Source organism: Hyla sarda, chromosome 4, assembly GCF_029499605.1.
Source record: "Hyla sarda isolate aHylSar1 chromosome 4, aHylSar1.hap1, whole genome shotgun sequence".
Classification (NCBI taxonomy): Eukaryota; Metazoa; Chordata; class Amphibia; order Anura; family Hylidae; genus Hyla; species Hyla sarda.
Window position 1 is genome coordinate 259,775,149 of NC_079192.1, and position 18,395 is coordinate 259,793,543.

The window sequence follows — 18,395 nt, forward strand, 5'->3', positions numbered from 1 at the left end:
CACAGTACCTACAGTGAAATATGGTGGAGGTTCAATGATGTTTTGGGGTTGTTTTGCTGCCTCTGGCACTGGGTGCCTTGAATGTGTGCAAGGCATCATGAAATCTGAAGATTACCAATGGATTTTGGGTCGCACTGTACAGCTCAGTGTCAGAAAGCTGGGTTTGCGTCCAAGATCTTGGGTCTTCCAGCAGGACAATGACCCCAAACATATGTCAAAAAGCCCCCAGAAATGGATGGCAACAAAGCGCTGTAGCGTTCTGAAGTGGCCAGCAATGAGTCCAGATCTAAATCTCATTGAACACCTGTGGAGAGATTTTAAAATTGCTGTTGGGAAAAGGCGCCCTTCCAATAAGAGAGACCTGGAGCAGTTTGCAAAGGAAGAGAGGTCTAACATTCCGGCTGAGAGGTGTAAGAAGCTTATTGATGGTTATTGGAAGCAACTGATTTCAGTTATTTTTTCCAAAGAGTGTGCAACCAAATATTAAGTTAAGGGTGCCAATAATTCTGTCCAGCCCATTTTTGGAGTTTGGTGGGACATTATGTCCAATTTGCTTTTTTTCCTCCCTTATTTGCTTTAGTTCCAATACACACAAAGGGAATAAACATGTGTATAGCAAAACATGTGTTACTGCAATCCTTTTCTGTGAGAAATACCGTACTTATTTTTCTTGAAAAAGTTCAGGGGTGCCAACATTTACGGCCATGACTGTATAAGGCAGCAAGTAAGCAGTCAGTTCTTGGAAGGAAGAAACCAGGCAAGTATGCGGATATGTGATGGCTTCTCCTAGTAGGACTACTGGTGAGCTGGTGACAGGTACATGGGCCATCAAGGCTCATTGATGTACATGAGGAGGCTTTTAATGGTTTTTATGTTATGGCTGATTGGTTTATATGGATCATATTCATACAGAGGTGCATCTTCCACTGAAGGATAGTAAGTCCATGTAAGGCTTGGTTCACAACACATTTTTGCTGTATCAGGTACAATTTTAACTTTTTTTGTTGTTTCAAAATATACTGTAAAAATGAGATCCAACCCGAGGCCTTTGCAGTATCATCTTATTATCATTGAAAGTATAGAATGGAGACAGCACGTCCAAAAAGTGGTTGTTTATTAACCCCAGATGTTACATTTCAACTTATATATAATAGGCAACCACTTTTTGGACGTGCTGTCTCCATTTGTGGAATTCATATCTGTGGAGCTGCAACATTTTTTTTACTGCATGGCAGGCTGACCAGTGTAGCTGTGCATTCCTTTTTGTGCAGTATGGCCGGCATTTATCATTGTAGGTGTAAGTGAAGAATTTTTCTACACCTTTTTGTGTGCTGGTAATGTGTAGGATCACCAAATTTATTAAAGGGGTACTCAGCCCCTAAACATCTTATTCCCTATCCAAAGGATAGGGGATAAGATGTCAGATCGCGGAGGTCCCGCTGCTGGGGACCCCCGGGATATCGGCTGCAGCACCCACCTCAACGGCTTCCAGCAACGCTGGAGGCTTCCGATCCCGACCACGCGAGCGAAAGAGCCTGACGTCATGGCTCCGCCCCCATGTGATGTCACGCCCCGCCCCTCAATGCAAGTTTATGGGAGGGGGCGTGATGGCCGTCACACCCTCTCCCATAGGCTTGCATTGAGGGGGCGGAGCGTGACGTCACATGGGGGCGGGCCGTGACGTCACAACGCTTTGGCTCCGTGATCAGCAGTAATCAGACCCGGAACGAACACGCCGGGTTGCGGTGTGAGGATCACAGGGGTGCCTAGTGGTGGGACCCCCGCAATCAGGCATCTTGTCCCCTATGCTTTGGATAGGGGATAAGATGTCTAAGCGCCGGAGTACCCCTTTAAATGGTCACAGAGCATTTGAAAAATTTTGTGCAGGTCACATTTTCTGAAATTTCTCTCTTCACATACACTAAAGCTAAACTAAGTCTGGGCTGGTGTAGTTTTAGAGACTTTTCAGTGGCTTTGCGCCTTTTTTCCACCTTCATAAAGTTCATAAAACCCTTCCATATCATGTATATTGCCAAAATCAGTGGATTACAACTCAAAATCAGCAGAAATGTGTAAACCAAAAGGCGGAAATAAACCCTTTTCATAGACACAAAAAACAGTCTAAAGACAATGATAAATGTCGGCCTATGTCTTTTACTTGAAGAATAAAGGACCAACATAATATAATGGCCCAAATTAGTCCCTTTCTCGGATCTGTCCATAGCAACCAAACACAACTCAACCTTCATTTCTCAGATTGCTCTGGTAAAATGAAAGCCGAGCTGTGATTGGTTGTTATGGGCCAAACCAGACAGTTTGTGAAATATGGGTCTATGCGCAGCATAAAGATGAATTGTGGCAATGAAATGTCCCTGATGCCCATGAGATCTTATCAAATCTCAAATGTAATATTTTTTATATGATTTATTTTGAAATCCAGCTGGTTACGATATATGGTCCGCATTAAAGCTGTGTCTTGAAGGGGTTATCCAGATTTAGGCCCCTTTCACACTGCAGTTGTGTTCCTGCATTCTGACATCCGTTTAGTCAGCAATAACGGGTCATGAAAAAATGGATAAAATAACTGAATACAACAGATGATAACAGATGACCAATTTTAATGGACATTCTGTAAAAATAACGGACATGTGCCATCCGTTATCACCCGTTGTAGTCTGTTATTTTATGTCTGTAATTTTATTTCCATGTGACTTCCTGGTTGTAATGCTGTACTGAGCATGCTCAGTACCAAAAATGGTCATAAAAAACAGATAACAAGGGATGTTTTTTGTGAACAACCGTTTTCCATAGACTTCAATGGTACAAAAAACGGATCATAAAAAAACAGATAATAACGGATGTTTTTAGTGAAAACGCGTTTCTCATAGACTTCAGTGTTAAATGTTAACTGAAGTTATTTCACCTTTATTTTTGCTGGAACAAAAATTAGTGCATGCACCGTCTTTTGTGCCGGCAAAAATAACGGAGATTAGTAAAAAAAAAAACGGACATACCTAATGCAGAAGGATGGTCAAAAAATCCCATTGACGTGAATGGGATTCTTTGACGGATGTTTTCAGGACTATTTGACTTGAGTAATAACTGAGGTTTTTACAGGATGATAACTGTAGTGTGAAATGGGCCTTAGAAAAACAGAACTGCTTTCTTGCAGAAAAAGCGCCACTCTTGTCTTCAGTTTGTCTGTGGTATTGCTGCTCCGTTCCATTGAAGTGAATGGAGCCAACCTGAGGAAAGGTGCCACTGCTTTTGAAAGAAAGCAGCTATGTTTTTCTAATTTCGGAAAAAACAGGACCATACTGTAGACCAGTGTTTCCCATCCAGGGTGCCTCCAGCTGTTGCAAAACTACAACTCCCAGCATGGCCAGACAGCCAAAGGCTGTCCGGGCATGCTGGGAGTTGTAGTTTTGCAACAGCTGGAGGCACCCTGTTTGGAAACACCACTGTAGACTATAGTTATTTTTCTTTTTTAAAGGGGTATTCCAGGGAAAAACTTTTTTTTTTATATCAACTGGCTCCAGAAAGTTAAACAGATTTGTATATTTCTTCTATTAAAAAATCTTAATCCTTTCAACAATTATCAGCTGCTGAAGTTGAGTTGTTGTTTTCTGTCATTACAACAGTGCTCTCTGCTGACATCTCTGCTTGTCTCGGGAACTGCACAGAGTAGAAGAGGTTTGCTATGGGGATTTGCTTCTAAACTGAGCGGTTCCCGAGACACGTGTCATCAGAGAGCACTTATACAGAAAAGAACAACTCAACTTCAGCAGCTCATAAGTACTGAAAGGATTAAGATTTTTTAATAGTAGTAATTTACAAATCTGTTAAACTTTCTGGAGCCAATTAATATTAAAAAATAAAATAAAAAATAAAAAAAAGTTTTTTGCCTGGATAACCCCTTTGCTAACCATTAAAAAATAAGTTGGTATATAAGCATACTGGGATCTAACATACGCTGTGTATATATTTCTTACTGATGTGGTTTCTCATGGTTAAATACTGACAGTCTCTTTCACAGATACTGATACACAGTCTCTCAAGGAGCACCTTATTGATGAGCTGGATTACATTCTGTTGCCTACTGAAGGCTGGAACAAGCTTGTTAGCTGGTACACAGTTATGGAGAGTCAGGAACCCATAGCTCGAAAGGTATAGTGTTTTAACTATGCTCATATTTTATATTATTCTAGCTGAGTACCCGGCGTTGCCCGGTTTTTCCTTCCTAATCCTTGTTGGGGAGGAAAATCAACAGAGGAGGAAGCTTTTGACTTCATATCCCATCCCCATATATTGTTGTCATATCCCATCCCCATATATTGTTGTCATATCCCAACCTCATATCCCGTCCTCCTATCCCGTCCTTCTATCCTGACCTCCTATCCCAACCTCCTATCCCATCCTCTTATCCCCTCCTCCTATCTCGACCTCCTGTCCCGACCTCCTGTCCCGACCTCCTGTCCCGACCTCCTGTCCCCTCCTCCTATCCCGTCCTTCTATCCCGACCTCCTATCCCATCCTCCTTTCTCCACCTCCTGTCCCGACCTCTTATCCCGACCTCTTATCCCGACCTCTTATCCCGTCCTCCTATCCCGTCCTTCTATCCTGACCTCCTATCCCATCCTCCTTTCTCCACCTCCTATCTCCACCTCATATCCTGACCTCCTAACTCGACCTCCTATCCCATCCTCTTATCCCATCCTCTTATCCCCTACTCCTATCCCGACCTTCTATCCCGACCTCCTATCCCGACCTCCTATCCCGACCTCCTATCCCGACCTCCTATCCCGACCTCCTATCCCCACCTCCTATCCCGTCCTCCTATCCCCACCTCCTATCCCGACCTCCTATCCTGTCCTATGCCCCTATCTCCACCCCTATCCCGTCCTCAAATCCTGACCTCCTATCCCATCCTCCTATCCCATCCTCCTATCCCCTCCTCCTATCCCCTCCTCCTATCTCCACCTCCTATCCCGTCCTCACATCCCGACCTCCTAACTCGATAACCTATCTTAACCTCCTATCCCGACCTCCTATCCCGACCTCCTATCCCGACCTCCTATCCCGACCTCCTATCCCGACCTCCTATCCCGACCTCCTATCCCGACCTCCTATCCCGTCCTCATTTCCCGACCGTCCTCATATCCCGACCCATAATATGTGCACCAGGTATTGAAATATCTCCAGCCGTACAGAAGTTATGTGAGAACATACATTTCCCATTGGGGGTAGTTAAGGGTTAATTGGGGGGGTGGTTAAGGGTTAAATTAACTATCCTATATTTTAAGTGGACATATAAGTAACATGTGACCAAGTATTATAGAAATATCTCCAGCCGTTTGGAAGTTATGCGGTAACATATATTTCCCATTGACTTGCATGGGACTTTAAACATAAGCCCTGCCCCTGGCAAACGGGGGTGAGTAAGGGTTAAATCACCTAGCCTATGTTTGTTGTTGACATATAAGTAACATGTGTGCCAAGTTTCATGTTAATATCTTTAACCATTTGAAAGTTTTTGTGGAACATACACACATACATACATACACACACACACGTTGAGTTTTATATATATAGATAGTAGTGCAGTTTATAAAATGCTATGGATTCTAAATAAAAAGGAACACACAAGGCAAAACTGATAAACTGTGACCATTGACGGGCCTGAGATGGTAGCGCATGACGAGGCCTTTTTACACAGGTCTGTTATTTCCACATGTAAAAGATGCAGCCGACTTATTAACCCCTTAACGACCACGGAAGTAAATGTACGTCCTGGTTTGGCGGTACTTCGCGCACCAGGATGTACATTTACGTCCTTTGTATAACTGCAAGCATCAGAACGTTGCTCGCGTCATACACGGCAGGTTCCGGCTGCTAGCAGCAGCCAGGGACCCGCTTGTAATGGCCGACATCCGTAATGGCCGATCGCGTGGATGTCCGCCATTAACCCCTCAGATGTCATGATCAATACAGATCACGGTATCTGCGGCAGTGCGGTACTTTGAATGGATGATCGGATCACCCGCAGCGCTCCAGCCTTCTCCCGGGGTCTTCTGCTCTGGTCTGAGATCGAGCAGACCAGAGCAGAAGATCACCAATAATGCTTATCAGTGCTATGCCCTATGCATAGCACTGAACAGTATTAGCAATCAAATGATTTCTATAGATGGTCCCCTATGGGGACATAAGTGTAAAAAAAAAAGTTGAAAAATGTAAAAATTAAAAGTAAAAAAAGGGAAAATCCCCTCCCCCAATAAAAATAAAAATTGTCAGTTTTTCCCATTTTACCCCCAAAAAGCGTAATTTTTTTAAATAAACATATTTGGTATCGCTGCGTGCGTAAATGTCCAAACTATCAAAATATAATGTTAATGATCCTGTATGGTGAACAATGTAAACGTAAAAAATAACAGCTTTTTTGTCACATTTTATAAAAAAAAAAAAAAAACTTATTAAAAATCATCTAAAAGTTTTATATATGCAAATGTGGTATCGATAGAAAGTACAGATGACGGCGCAAAAAATTAGCCCTCATACTGCCCTATATATCGAAAAATGAAAAAGTTATTGGTGGTCAAAATAGGGCGATTTTAGATTACTGATTTTGTACAAAAAGTTTTAGATTTTTTTTAAGCGGTACAAAAATATAAAAGTATCTAGCCATGGGTATCATTTTAATCGTATTGACCCACAGAATAAAGAACACATGTCATTTTTACCGTAAAGTGTACAGTGTGAAAACAAAACCACAAAATTGTGGTTTTCATTTAAATTTCCTCCCCAAAAAAAAAATGTATGCTTTCCATAATTTTTTTTTGTAAAATGAGAGGTTTCATTACAAAGTACAATTGGTCACGCAAAAAACAAGCCCTTATATGGGACTGTAGATGGAAATATAAAAGAGTTATGGATTTTAGAAGGCGAGGAGGAAAAAAACGAAAACGCAAAAATAAAATTGGGCTGGTCCTTAAGGTTAAAATGGGCTTGGTCCTTAACCCCTTAAGGACCAAGGACGTATGAGTACGTCCTTGGTCCCGCTCCCGTGATATAACACGGGGTCCCACGGTGACCCCGCATCATATCACGGCGGGCCTGGCATCATAGTGAAGCCGGGACCCGCCTCTAATAGCGTGCGGCACTGATCGCGGTGCCGCGCGCTATTAACCCTTTAGCCGCGCGCTCAAAGCTGAGCCATGTGGCTAAAAGTGAAAGTAAAAGTGCCTGGCTAGCTCAGGGAGCTTTTCGTGATCGCCGCGGTATAATCGCGGCATCCAGAACAGCTGTACTACAGGAGGAAGGTCTCTTATCCAGGCTTGAGCAATCAATCGCCGAAAACACTGATCATTGCAATCACATTGATCAGTTAAAGATCAGTAAATGCAATGTTATAGCCCCCTATGGGGGCTATAATATTGCAAAAAAAAGTCTAAAAAAATCATTAAAGGGTAGCTCCCACCATCCCTTTTTTTCCCTCTCTGTCCCTGCCTATTTCCCATCTATCCCTAACCTCCTCCCTGCCTAATTTTTTTTTTTTACTATAAAAAAAAAATGCAGTTTTGTCTGCCTGGTAGTGTGCTCACTACCAGGCAGACTTCCCCAGCAGGCACCACGTCACTGATGCCTGCTGGGGGGCCCTTAGTTCATCTACACAGGGTGCCTCCAGCTGTTTCACCACTACAACTCCCAGCTTGCCCTGACATCTATTGGCTGTCAGGGCATGCTGGGAGTTGTAGTGGGGGAAAACTGGAGGCACCCTGTGTTTTAAAAACAATACATGGCCGCGGCGCAACCCGAACTCCGCTACCCCTCCCCTGAACCCCACTACCCGAACACCCGCTACCCGAACACCCTCACCCCCCAGACATACCAGGACAGTGAGGCGACGGGCAGGACAGCAGCGACGGGATGCCGGGAGGCGGGGCCGGCGTGCATGGCCAGGGAGCAGGGGAGCCAATGCGCGCTTCTTCTGTTCTCAGCGATCACTCCCGCCTGTTTGATTGACAGGCGGGAGTGAGCACCTCAGTGAATGAATTCCGACTCATTGCCAGGCTTCAATGAGTCGAAATTCACTAGGGACGTCACTGCCGAATGCATTCGGCCACTAGGAGGGCGACCCCTAGTGGCCGAGTTTAAAAGTGATTTAAACTGTTTTAAAATCACATTTTTTTTTATATTAAAGTATATTAGAGATATGCTGTAGTACTTAAGTACTACAACATATCAATTCTTTTATTTCATGACAGTGCCCATTTAACCCTTTGAATTATCCCTTCCCCTAATAAAAGTTTGAATCACCCGGCATTTCCCATAATAAAAAAAAAAACTGTGTAAATAAAAACAAAAATAAACATATGTGGTATCACCGCGTGCGGAAATGTCCCAATTAAAAAAATATACCGCTAATTAAACCGCACGGTCAATGGCGTACGCGTAAAAAAAATTCCAAAGTCCAAAATAGCGTATTTTTGGTCACTTTTTATATCATGAAAAGATTAATTAAAAGCGATCAAAAAGTCAGATCAATGCAAAAATGGTACCGACAAAAACTTCAGATCACGGCGCAAAAAATTAGCCCTCATAGCGCCCTGAACACGGAAAAATGAAAAGTTATAGGGGTCAGAAGATGACAATTTTAAACGTTTAAATTTTCCTGCATGTAGTTATGATTTTTTTTTTCTGAAGTAATACAAAATCAAACCTATACAAGTAGGGTATCATTTTAACCGTATGGACCTAGAGAATAAAGATAAGGTGTCAATTTTACCGAAAAATGTACTACGTAGAAACAGAAGCCCCCAAAATTTACAAAATGGCTGTATTTTTTCAATCTTGTCGCACAATGATTTTTTCCCCGTTTTGCCGTAGATTTTTGGGTAAAATGACTGATATCATTACAAAGTAGAATTGGTGGCGCAAAAAATAAACCACAATACAGATTTTTAGGTGCAAAATTTAAAGAGTTATGATTTTTTAAACGTAAGGAGGAAAAAAACGGAAAAACGCCTGGTCCTTAAGAGGTTAAGGGGTTAAAGGGGTACTCCTATGGAAAACTTTTTTTTGTTTTGTTTTAAATAAACTGGTGCCAGAAAGTTAAACAGATTTGTAAATTACTTCTATTAAAAAATCTTTGGATAGGGGATAAGATGTTTTCAGCAGAGTACCCCTTTAAGTTAATATTGATATATGACTGGCCCACTGTCCAAAACCAGCACATGCACCTACAGTGTCACCTCTAAAACAAATCCTGCCTACCAATTGTCTACAATGTCGATCACTGGATGTATGTACTTTGTGTTCTATCATTGGAATATATTAGCTGTAAATAAATTTATGAATAATAATGTTATTCTTCTGCTTTGTATTTTCATTTTAAACAGAATAAACATTAGATAATATAGTTCAGTTTTACTGAAAACCATTGTTATACAATGACTTAAGAGGGTTATCCAGGGATTGATAACTATAACTGGTTTCTTTCAAAAACACCCCACCTGTCCTCACATTGTGTATGGTTTGACAATTTGACTCCACTGAGCTGCAATACCACACACAACCTGAGGACAGGTGTGGTGCTATTTTTGAGGAAAACGACTCTTGTTTTTCTAATCATGGATCACCACTTTAACTTTCCTTTTATATTCATAACCTGTCCTCAGGATAGGCCATCCATATCTGGTGAGTGGCCATTCGGGGGTTTCAGCCGCTCAGTTAAAATATTGCATTTTTTCGGTCTTACATAATGTTTAAACTTTATTTTGTTATTTCCAATGATGAATAATACTGAGATGGCTACCTGCTAAAGGGGAGAGCACATGTAGTTTACTGGATCTGCTCTTTCATCCAAATATATGGGATCTTCTAGGATGGCATAGCTGTGAACGTCCAGGAATAAAAGCAGTTCTGGATGTAGTGTTTGGCATTGTTCCTTTATTACATTAGTACTGGGCCTTACAGGCTTTTTCTGCCAGTGTCTCACCAGAGAGTTTGTACTTTTGACCAAGCCTCAATGGTGGATGATGTCTATGCCAAAAGTAAAAATGTTTCTGAATTTATATTTTGTTTTATAAGGACTTATGGGGTCAAGCCTTTCCATTCAGGCCCACCTCACAGTTTTAGAAGCACTCTCTTAGTCCATTCCTATCACTTTGTCTAAATGATGGTACATGTGAAAATATCAGGCTTTGTAATATATCTTTTAAGGGGAAAGTGTCATCTTCCTTGCCTTTTATCAGCTTAAAGGGGTACTCCAGTGAAAAACTATTTATTTAATTTTGTTTTTTAAATCAACTGGTTCCAGAAAGTTAAACAGATTTGTAAATTACTTCTATTAAAAAATCTTAATTCTTCCAGTACTTATTAGCTGCTGAATACTACAGAGGAAATTCTTTTATTTATTTTTTTTTTTTTTTTGGAACACATAGCTCTCTGCTGAATCACGAGCACAGTGCTCTCTGCTGACATCTCTGTCCATTTTAAGAACTGTCCAGAGTAGGAGAAAATACCCATAGCAAACATATGCTGCTCTGGACAGTTCCTAAAATGGACAGAGATGTCAGCAGAGAGCACTGTGCTCGTGATTCAGCAGAGAGCTCTGTGTTCCAAAAAGAAAAGAATTTCCTTTTGTAGTATTCAGCAGCTAATAAGTACTGGAAGGATTGAGATTTTTTAATTTACAAATCTGTTTAACTTTCTGGCACCAGTTGATTTAAAAAAATAAATAAATAAAGGTTTTCCACCGGAGTACCCCTTTTAACATCTCCAAAAAATGTGTCTATAGCAATAGAGTAAATACTGAATATAAAAGAAAGTGGGTTATAGCTTCATTCTAGCCTAAGTAGACTTTTAGCATTTAAAGAGGTACTCCACTGGCCAGCATTCGGAAGTAAATGTTCCGAACGCTGTTTTTGCGCTGCGGGGGTCGGCCACGCCCCTTGTGCCATTTCGGCCACGCCCCCTCAATGCAAGTCTATGGGAGGGGGCGTGACTGCCGTCACATACCCTCCCATAGACTTGCGTTGAGGGGGTGTGGGTGTGATGTCACAAGGGGCGTGGACAACCCCCGCAACGCAAAAACAGCGTTCAGTGGAATACCCCTTTAAAGCTGCAGAGGAAAAGTATGTTATGGAGACCCACTGGGAGACTTGGCCTAGTCAGAGATGGGGGAAATCACCTGCAGCTGAGGAGGATGATACTGAGCATAAAGAGAGATCGATGCCCCAATTACTCTGCTTCGCCTAAGCCGGTGTTAGAACCCGTTCAGGTAGAAGCAGGGGAGTCTACAGTCAGATGCTTAATCCCTAAATCCAAGGGGTTAGAGATAGGGTTCCTCCCCCTGAGGGCCTTGAGAGATTATGAGATGGCTTACAGCAGATGAAAAAGAACCCATGGGGCGGTCTGTTGTACTTTTCTGTTAAGCAGCTGCAAGGAATAATAATGTGTGTTAAGACTGATGTACAAGAAACCGATATTAAGTATGGGACCACCAATTTTAACTCATTCTTTGCGAGACATAATAAAACACAATTTGTTTTTTTACGCTTAAAGAGTTGGTTTAACACCATTTGAGACGTGACCGCACCGTACCATGATCCCACTAACACTCAGAAAGTATGTAAGAAAAAGTATTACATAAGGTATATAAAAAAAGGTAGGAAGGACCTAAATATTCAGGGTAGATATATAATTTGACAGTACTACATCTGTTTTACAGCTGTTTAAAGAGAGCATGTGGCCAACCCAGAAAAATTGAGATGTTATTGTCATTAAAGGGGTACTCCTGAAAAATAAATACAGTGCATATATATTTAAAAAAAAAAAAGGTCCAAAGCGCGCTCTCTCTCTCTCTCTCTCTCCCCCCTCTCTCTCTCTCTCTCTCTCTCTCTCTCTCTCTCTCTCTCTCTCTCTCTCTCTCTCTCTCTCTCTCTCTCTCTCTCTCAGGAGGGTGGGGGCTGCTTTCAGAGAGGGACTTGGACAAAGACAAGGTGGATGGCTGGATGACGTCTTTCCCTTAATCCCTACATGAAAGTGACAACTAAAATAGGGTAACTGCTCTATGTAGCTAATTAATGATATTTACATAATTAAATGGTTGATGCAAGGGAAAGGATGTGTTTAGTTCCCCTGAGTACCCCTTTAAATAGATTAGGGTGATCTGATCAAACCCCATTTTACAGTTTCTTGATATGCCTGCCATTTCCGTCAGATAGGCCGGAACTTAATTTTAATGACGGTGAATATCAGATGATAGGCAGGATTATACAATCAGGAGTTGTGGATGTATGTATTTATGCCTAAAACATACCCCCTGACTGTATAATCCCACCCATCACTGTCATTTAAATTAAGTTCATGCCCACCTGACTCATTTCCTGAATTGTCAGACAAAGTATTAACCCTCATGTCTCAGGATCGTAAAAGTGTAATAAGAAACTTAGGTCGGCCACAAGTCCTCATTAAGAAGTGATAGAGTTTTTTTTAAATTATATGTGCACTTTAAGGAAGTTATTTTAAAACTAAGGAACAAAAAGCTGCCACCTGATGTAAAGAGCCTGGCTAATTACAATAAGTTAGTGTCATTCCAATTGCCTGTATGTTATCATGATATTAACCATTCATGCGTGGTTGTCTTTTCGCTGAAATAAATGGGACTGTATGTTCACACCAGTGCCTTGGCTTCTTCTGTTTATAACCAAAGAAATGACACTTTGTCGGCTTGGTTGTATGACGTATCCAAACACTGACCAATAGTATTCACTGACCTATAAAAGGATTTGTTAGGGTATTTTTAAAGGGGTACTTTGCTGCTCAGCGTTTGGAACAAACTGTTCCGAACGCTAGAGCCGGCGCCGGGAGCTCGTGACTTCATAGCCCCACCCCCTCAATGCAAGTCTATGGGAGGGGGTGTGATGCCTGTCACGCCCCTTCCCATAGACTGGCATTGAGGGGGCGGGCATGAAATCATGAGGGGGCAGGGCTATGATGTCACAAGCTCCCGGCGCCTGCTCCAGCATTCAGAACAGTTTGTTCCAAACGCTGAGCAGCGGAGTACCCCTTTAAATGGGGTATCCTCATATATATATATATATATATATATATATATATGCATACACAGTTACCCGTAGCAACCAATCAGATTACTTCTTCTATTTTTCAGAGCTTTTTTAAAATAAAATAAGTAATCTGGTTGCTATGGGCAACTAATGAACTGTTCCTCTGCACAGGTTTTGATAAATCTCCCCCTCTGAGAATATACCTCCTCTGTTGATTCCCATAAACTTAAGTTATTGTAGTTTTCTATCTGGTTGCACAAGATTTTCTAGATTAAACATGAAGTTCCTTTCTAGTTCCTATTGTCGTGTAGTTGATACATGGTTGTTTCTAAATCCTTATACTGACATTTGCTGTGGGTTTACATTTCCAGGTTGTTGAACAGGGTATGTTTGTAAAGCACTGCAAAGTCGAAGTTTACCTAACTGAATTAAAGCTGTGTGAGAATGGCAATATGACCAATGTGGTAACAAGAAGATTTAGTAAAGCTGACACTATAGGTATGGCCTTTTTTCTTGCTGTGCCTGATGGTATGAATGTTGGAATTTAATAGATTGTATTGTATTTAATTCAATGGTTAATCAGCATTTGTTGCAAAACTACATGTGATATTTTGCCAACAGCTGGAGAGACACAAGTTGAAGACCACTGGCTAGGTTATAAATAGGAATAGAAAAATACCTTTTGGCATACCGTATTTATTTACTGCTTTACTATTTTTTTTGTCCCTGTGGGTGGCAGTTCTCTGTCTGCTTATCTATCTAATCTATCTCAAGAATCAGTGAACTAAACCATTCACCTAATAAAAATAAATTATTCTTTATAGATAGATTTTATTTCATGTTTTTTTTCTAGTAGGCTAAAGTGTTTATAAACCAAAAGCCAACTCTACATACATGTTAGTGCACAAGCATGTTCAGACACTAAAGGGGTACTCCTGGTAACTGAACCTATCAGACACTTATCCTCTATCCTGAGAGGAGGGGATAAGTGTCTGATGATGGATGGGACACCCACGATCCCTTGTGCAGTACCCTGGCTACTTACCCTTCCTCGACTTGCTCCAGAAACTACCTTCCTGGACAAGTGCACGTGACAGCCCGCTTAGCCAATCACTGGCAGATATTGCTGCGACTGGTGATTGGCTAAGCAGGTTGTCACTTACGCTGGTCTGGAAAGGTCAGGGCCGTAGTGCACCAAGGACAGGTAAGTAGCTGGGGCCTAGTATAGAAGATTGTGTGGGGTCCTATTAGTCAGAAAACCTGCGATCAGACATTTATCCCGTATCCTGTGGATAGGGGGATGAGTGATCTGTTCAGTTCCCTGTTCAGCCCTTCAACATGGTTAGGTAAAAAGTAGATCACAACACACCAAAAGTGTCTTATGGCAAAAAAGTTTTTTTTTTTTGTTTTGTTTTTTGCCATTTCAGTGCATTAAAAGACTATGATCAAGTGAGTAATAACTATTGCATTTCATATGTGCTTGCTGTAAAATGAATATAAAGATAACATCTCAGTTGGGAGTTCCCACTATTGGGTGTACTTACTGAGTACAGATTAATATACTTAGCTTAGTGTATATCTGGCATGATACCATGCGGTTGTATGAGTGTCATTTTAAACAGGTTTAGATAATTTCCTATAAATAATTATAAGAATAATTATATCTAAAGATTTTTAGTTGTTTTTGTATCTGCATTTCACTTGGAAAAACATAGTACAGGTTATTTAATCCTGGATTAAAGACAGTCTTTCCAAAGTCTACATAACCTACATCTAAAGTAAATATTTGTCAAATAGTGTTTTAGAGCTAATATCTTTGCTACTACATTTAGATATGATTGAGAAGGAGATGAGAAAAATCTTCAATATTCCAGATGAAAAAGAGACCAGACTGTGGAACAAATATATGAGCAATACATTTGAACCTCTAAATAAACCTGAAAGCACTATACAGGATGCTGGATTGTACCAAGGGCAGGTAAAGTACAGACCTAAAAGCATTACCCTGATTTATTAACTGGAGTGGATATCTGCTTGAAAGGGTCTCTAGGCCTTAAAGTGGTGGACCGCACTTGTTGAGAGCTGTCCTGTAAGAATGATTCCCATTCTGACAATCTTGAGCTCTCCATAGTATGTGGATGGCCATTCATTTCACCGGCCTCCACATAACACTGCCTTCCCTCTCAGCAGCTTCTCCCGTTGATCATATTTATATGTACCATTTCAAAGTTGTTTTTTCAAATTTAAAAATTTTTTTTTTCTTTCCTTTTTACACAGATGCTAGTAATAGAACAAAGGAACCAAGATGGTCAGTGGCCAAGAGGTTCAGTGCCGAAGTAAGTTGCTTCCCCCCCCCCCCCTTTTCTTTTTATTTAAAATGTACCTGTCGTTTGCAAAAAAAAAAATTATAGAATGTAGATTATAACTTTATATGTACATTTGAAAATGTACACATGTTAAAAATTTGTATATTTTTGGGTGAAAAAATGCTGTCCCTGCAGCTATTGCTTGTGTGTCTCTGTACAGAGACAAAATACAGAAAGTGAGGGCAGGAAAAACAGGGCTCTGTGCAGGCTCCTGGCTAGTCAGCCTGCTGTGTGAGCCGGGAGTGTGTCATAGAGCCTAAGTGTACAAAGCCCTGCATGACCCCACTGCCCAGAACCTTGCATGTCCTGCCCTCACTTCCTGTATTTGGACTCCTCACAGAGACACACAGGCAATAGCTGCAGGGACAACATTTTTTTCACCAAAAAATATACACATTTTTGACCAATGTATATTGCAAATATACATATAACGTTATTATCTACATTATATAAAAAGTTGTTGCTAATCAGGGACACTTCAAATATGTTTATATGTGTAGACTAACAGTTACTTACTACTTTATATGATTAGTAACATCAGATTGAATTGAAGACAGACAAATGTAAATAAAATGGGTACACATTAAAATTGTATGTATGTTCTAAACTACAGATGGGAAGAGCATTTTTACTGTGTGTGTTTTATCTGTTCAACCTGTTCATATTGATCTTTATATACCACTTCAACTATTGTGCATTACTTTGAATATTATTTACACATCTAGTGATGTTCTCCATGTTTTTCGATGTATGTTTATCGCTAAGTGTGAGATATTAACAAAAATATGGGTCACCTCAAAATACATCAGTAAATAATTAGTTTAGAGTAAGGCAATGTGCACACCCTGGTGGAGGAAGTAAGTAAAAACTGTCTTAGTTGCATAGAGCAACCAATCACAGCACAGCTTTGGGTATGTGTGTGGGGGGCGGGGGGGAGGGGATGTTGATATCCTGCACCACGATCTAGCTCCCCTCCTGCAGTAGTGGTGGTCTGAACGTGCCCTCCAATCATCTCCATGAGAGAGCGGACATGCTGTACTGGAGTATCTCCAACTCTCCCATAGAGATGCATGGAGGGGGTGTGTCGAGGAGCGCATCGTGCAGTGGTTGACACAGCCTGGTGCATGACGAGAGCTGGGGCCTTGGGCAGAAGATTGCAAGGGGTCCCAGTGGTCGGACCCCCTTGATCTGACACTTATCCCCTATCCTTTGAATAGGGGATACATTTTTCTAAACTGGACTACTTTTAATATCATATAGTGTTCTTTAAAACTTAAAGCTGATCTGTCATTGGTTGCTTTGGGCAACTAAGACCATTTCACTTCTAGACAGTTTTTGTTTATTTCCTCACAGTTTTTTAGTATGTGAAATGGTAAAAAAAAAAAAAAAAGCACCAAAAAATTGCTGAATTCAATGGGAAATCTGTTTGTGCTAACACTGTTTACTTGTTGTGGTTGTAAAATAAATTAAAGAGTGCCTGTCACCAAATAAAATGTTTAATATAGTGCTCCTTGTGTAATTAGCACACTTACTCATTCACTTGCTTTTAAAATTATCAACATACATATGTTTAAAAGATAATCTAAAAAACAGCCACTAGGTGGCTCTGTTCTGTTCCATGCCATAAGTAATACAGTGAGTTTGGTCTCCTCCCTGCCTGGCAGGAGTCCGAACTCAGGAAGAGTTTCTATGCACTGAGCTTGATTGACAGCTGCACAGAAAGTGAAAGCTCCACAGATTCTCACAGAAAGCCACACATACTGACAGCTGAAGGAGAGCTTCACTGAAATCTGTACAGACTGAAACATGCACAGAGCTTGAGGTATTCTATTAATCACAGCTCTGCAACCATGTGAGGGCGGAAGTGGTCCCCACAGGCTTCAGTGATGTCATGGCTGCAGGGAAATGCCCACTTTCTCCTGCAGGGAAATTAAACTATGTGAGCAAGAATAAAGGTATGATACACAGCTTTTTAAAGCTCTGAAATAGTTTTTAAGGGTAGGAGGGGTGTTAGGGAACATAGCCTGAAGTAGCTGAGAACAGTTTATTTGATGTCAGGTACTTTTTAAAGTACCAACTGTAATGTGGCACGTAATTTGGAATGTAATTATCCCAATAACCCCCAACACATAGTCAAAAATGGTTAAAATAAGTTGTAAAAAGGGTCAAAAAAATGACTAGAAAAGCAGGGACTAAACATAGCCTAAGCCCTAAACCAGTATTTTTCAAACATTGTACCTCCAGCTGTTGCAAAACCACAACTTTTAACATGCCCGGACAGCCTTTGGCTGTCCAGGCATCCTAGGAGTTGTAGGTTTGCAACAGTTGGAGACACGCTGTTTGGAAAATCCTGCCCTAAACGCTAAATAAAACCTCTGTCTAGTATTGGTCAACAACATTTTTAGCAAATTTTCAATATAAGAATCAGTGGGTAGAGAGGCTATATTATGTTATCAAAATATTTGGGATAAGCAGCAACACATCGGCCCTGACTTATAAAACTATGTGAGAGAAAAACTGGAGTGATTTTACCATAACAACAAATCACAGGTCAGCTTTTATTTTACCAGAACTGGTTAAGATATGAAAGCTGAGCTGTGATTGGTTGTTATGGGCAAAGTCTTTCCTTTTTTCTCTCACTCATTTTGCTATATTTTGGCCATACTTATGTGTGCATAACACTGTGAAACATGCCTGCTATTGTTTTCAACGAGAATCTGGAGCCTGGAGAGGTGAGTAACCTCTGCACACAGGTATGCAACATTAACGTTAAAAAAGCCACTGGGACCTGGGTAACTAGTTATTGGGGTGGTTCTTGAGTGACGGGTCTCTTCCTATCTGTGTTTAGGAAGAGATGCATCCCTCAGTGTCAGTAGGGCAGAGAGCAGCCATCGAGAATCACCTAAACAACTAGTTTTTGGTGGCTTTCTTTGAAGCCACTGAGCGTTTCATAGTAAATCAT

At 41.0% G+C, this 18,395-nt stretch overlaps 1 protein-coding gene across 3 annotated transcripts in view; it reads left to right on the forward strand.

The window, feature by feature from the left end:
* The window catches only part of USP15 (ubiquitin specific peptidase 15), a 100,918-nt gene that overhangs the window by 33,079 nt on the left and 49,444 nt on the right, over window positions 1-18,395 (forward strand). Inside the window, exons 3-6 of one of the 3 annotated variants that reach the window (XM_056574035.1) lie at window positions 4,025-4,167; window positions 13,439-13,565; window positions 14,900-15,045; window positions 15,345-15,403. In XM_056574035.1, coding sequence (XP_056430010.1) covers window positions 4,025-4,167; window positions 13,439-13,565; window positions 14,900-15,045; window positions 15,345-15,403 — 475 coding nt within the window. Of the gene's footprint in view, window positions 1-4,024; window positions 4,168-13,438; window positions 13,566-14,899; window positions 15,046-15,344; window positions 15,404-18,395 lie in introns of those variants that run through there. The other 2 variants (XM_056574036.1, XM_056574038.1) reach the window with 2 other exon arrangements.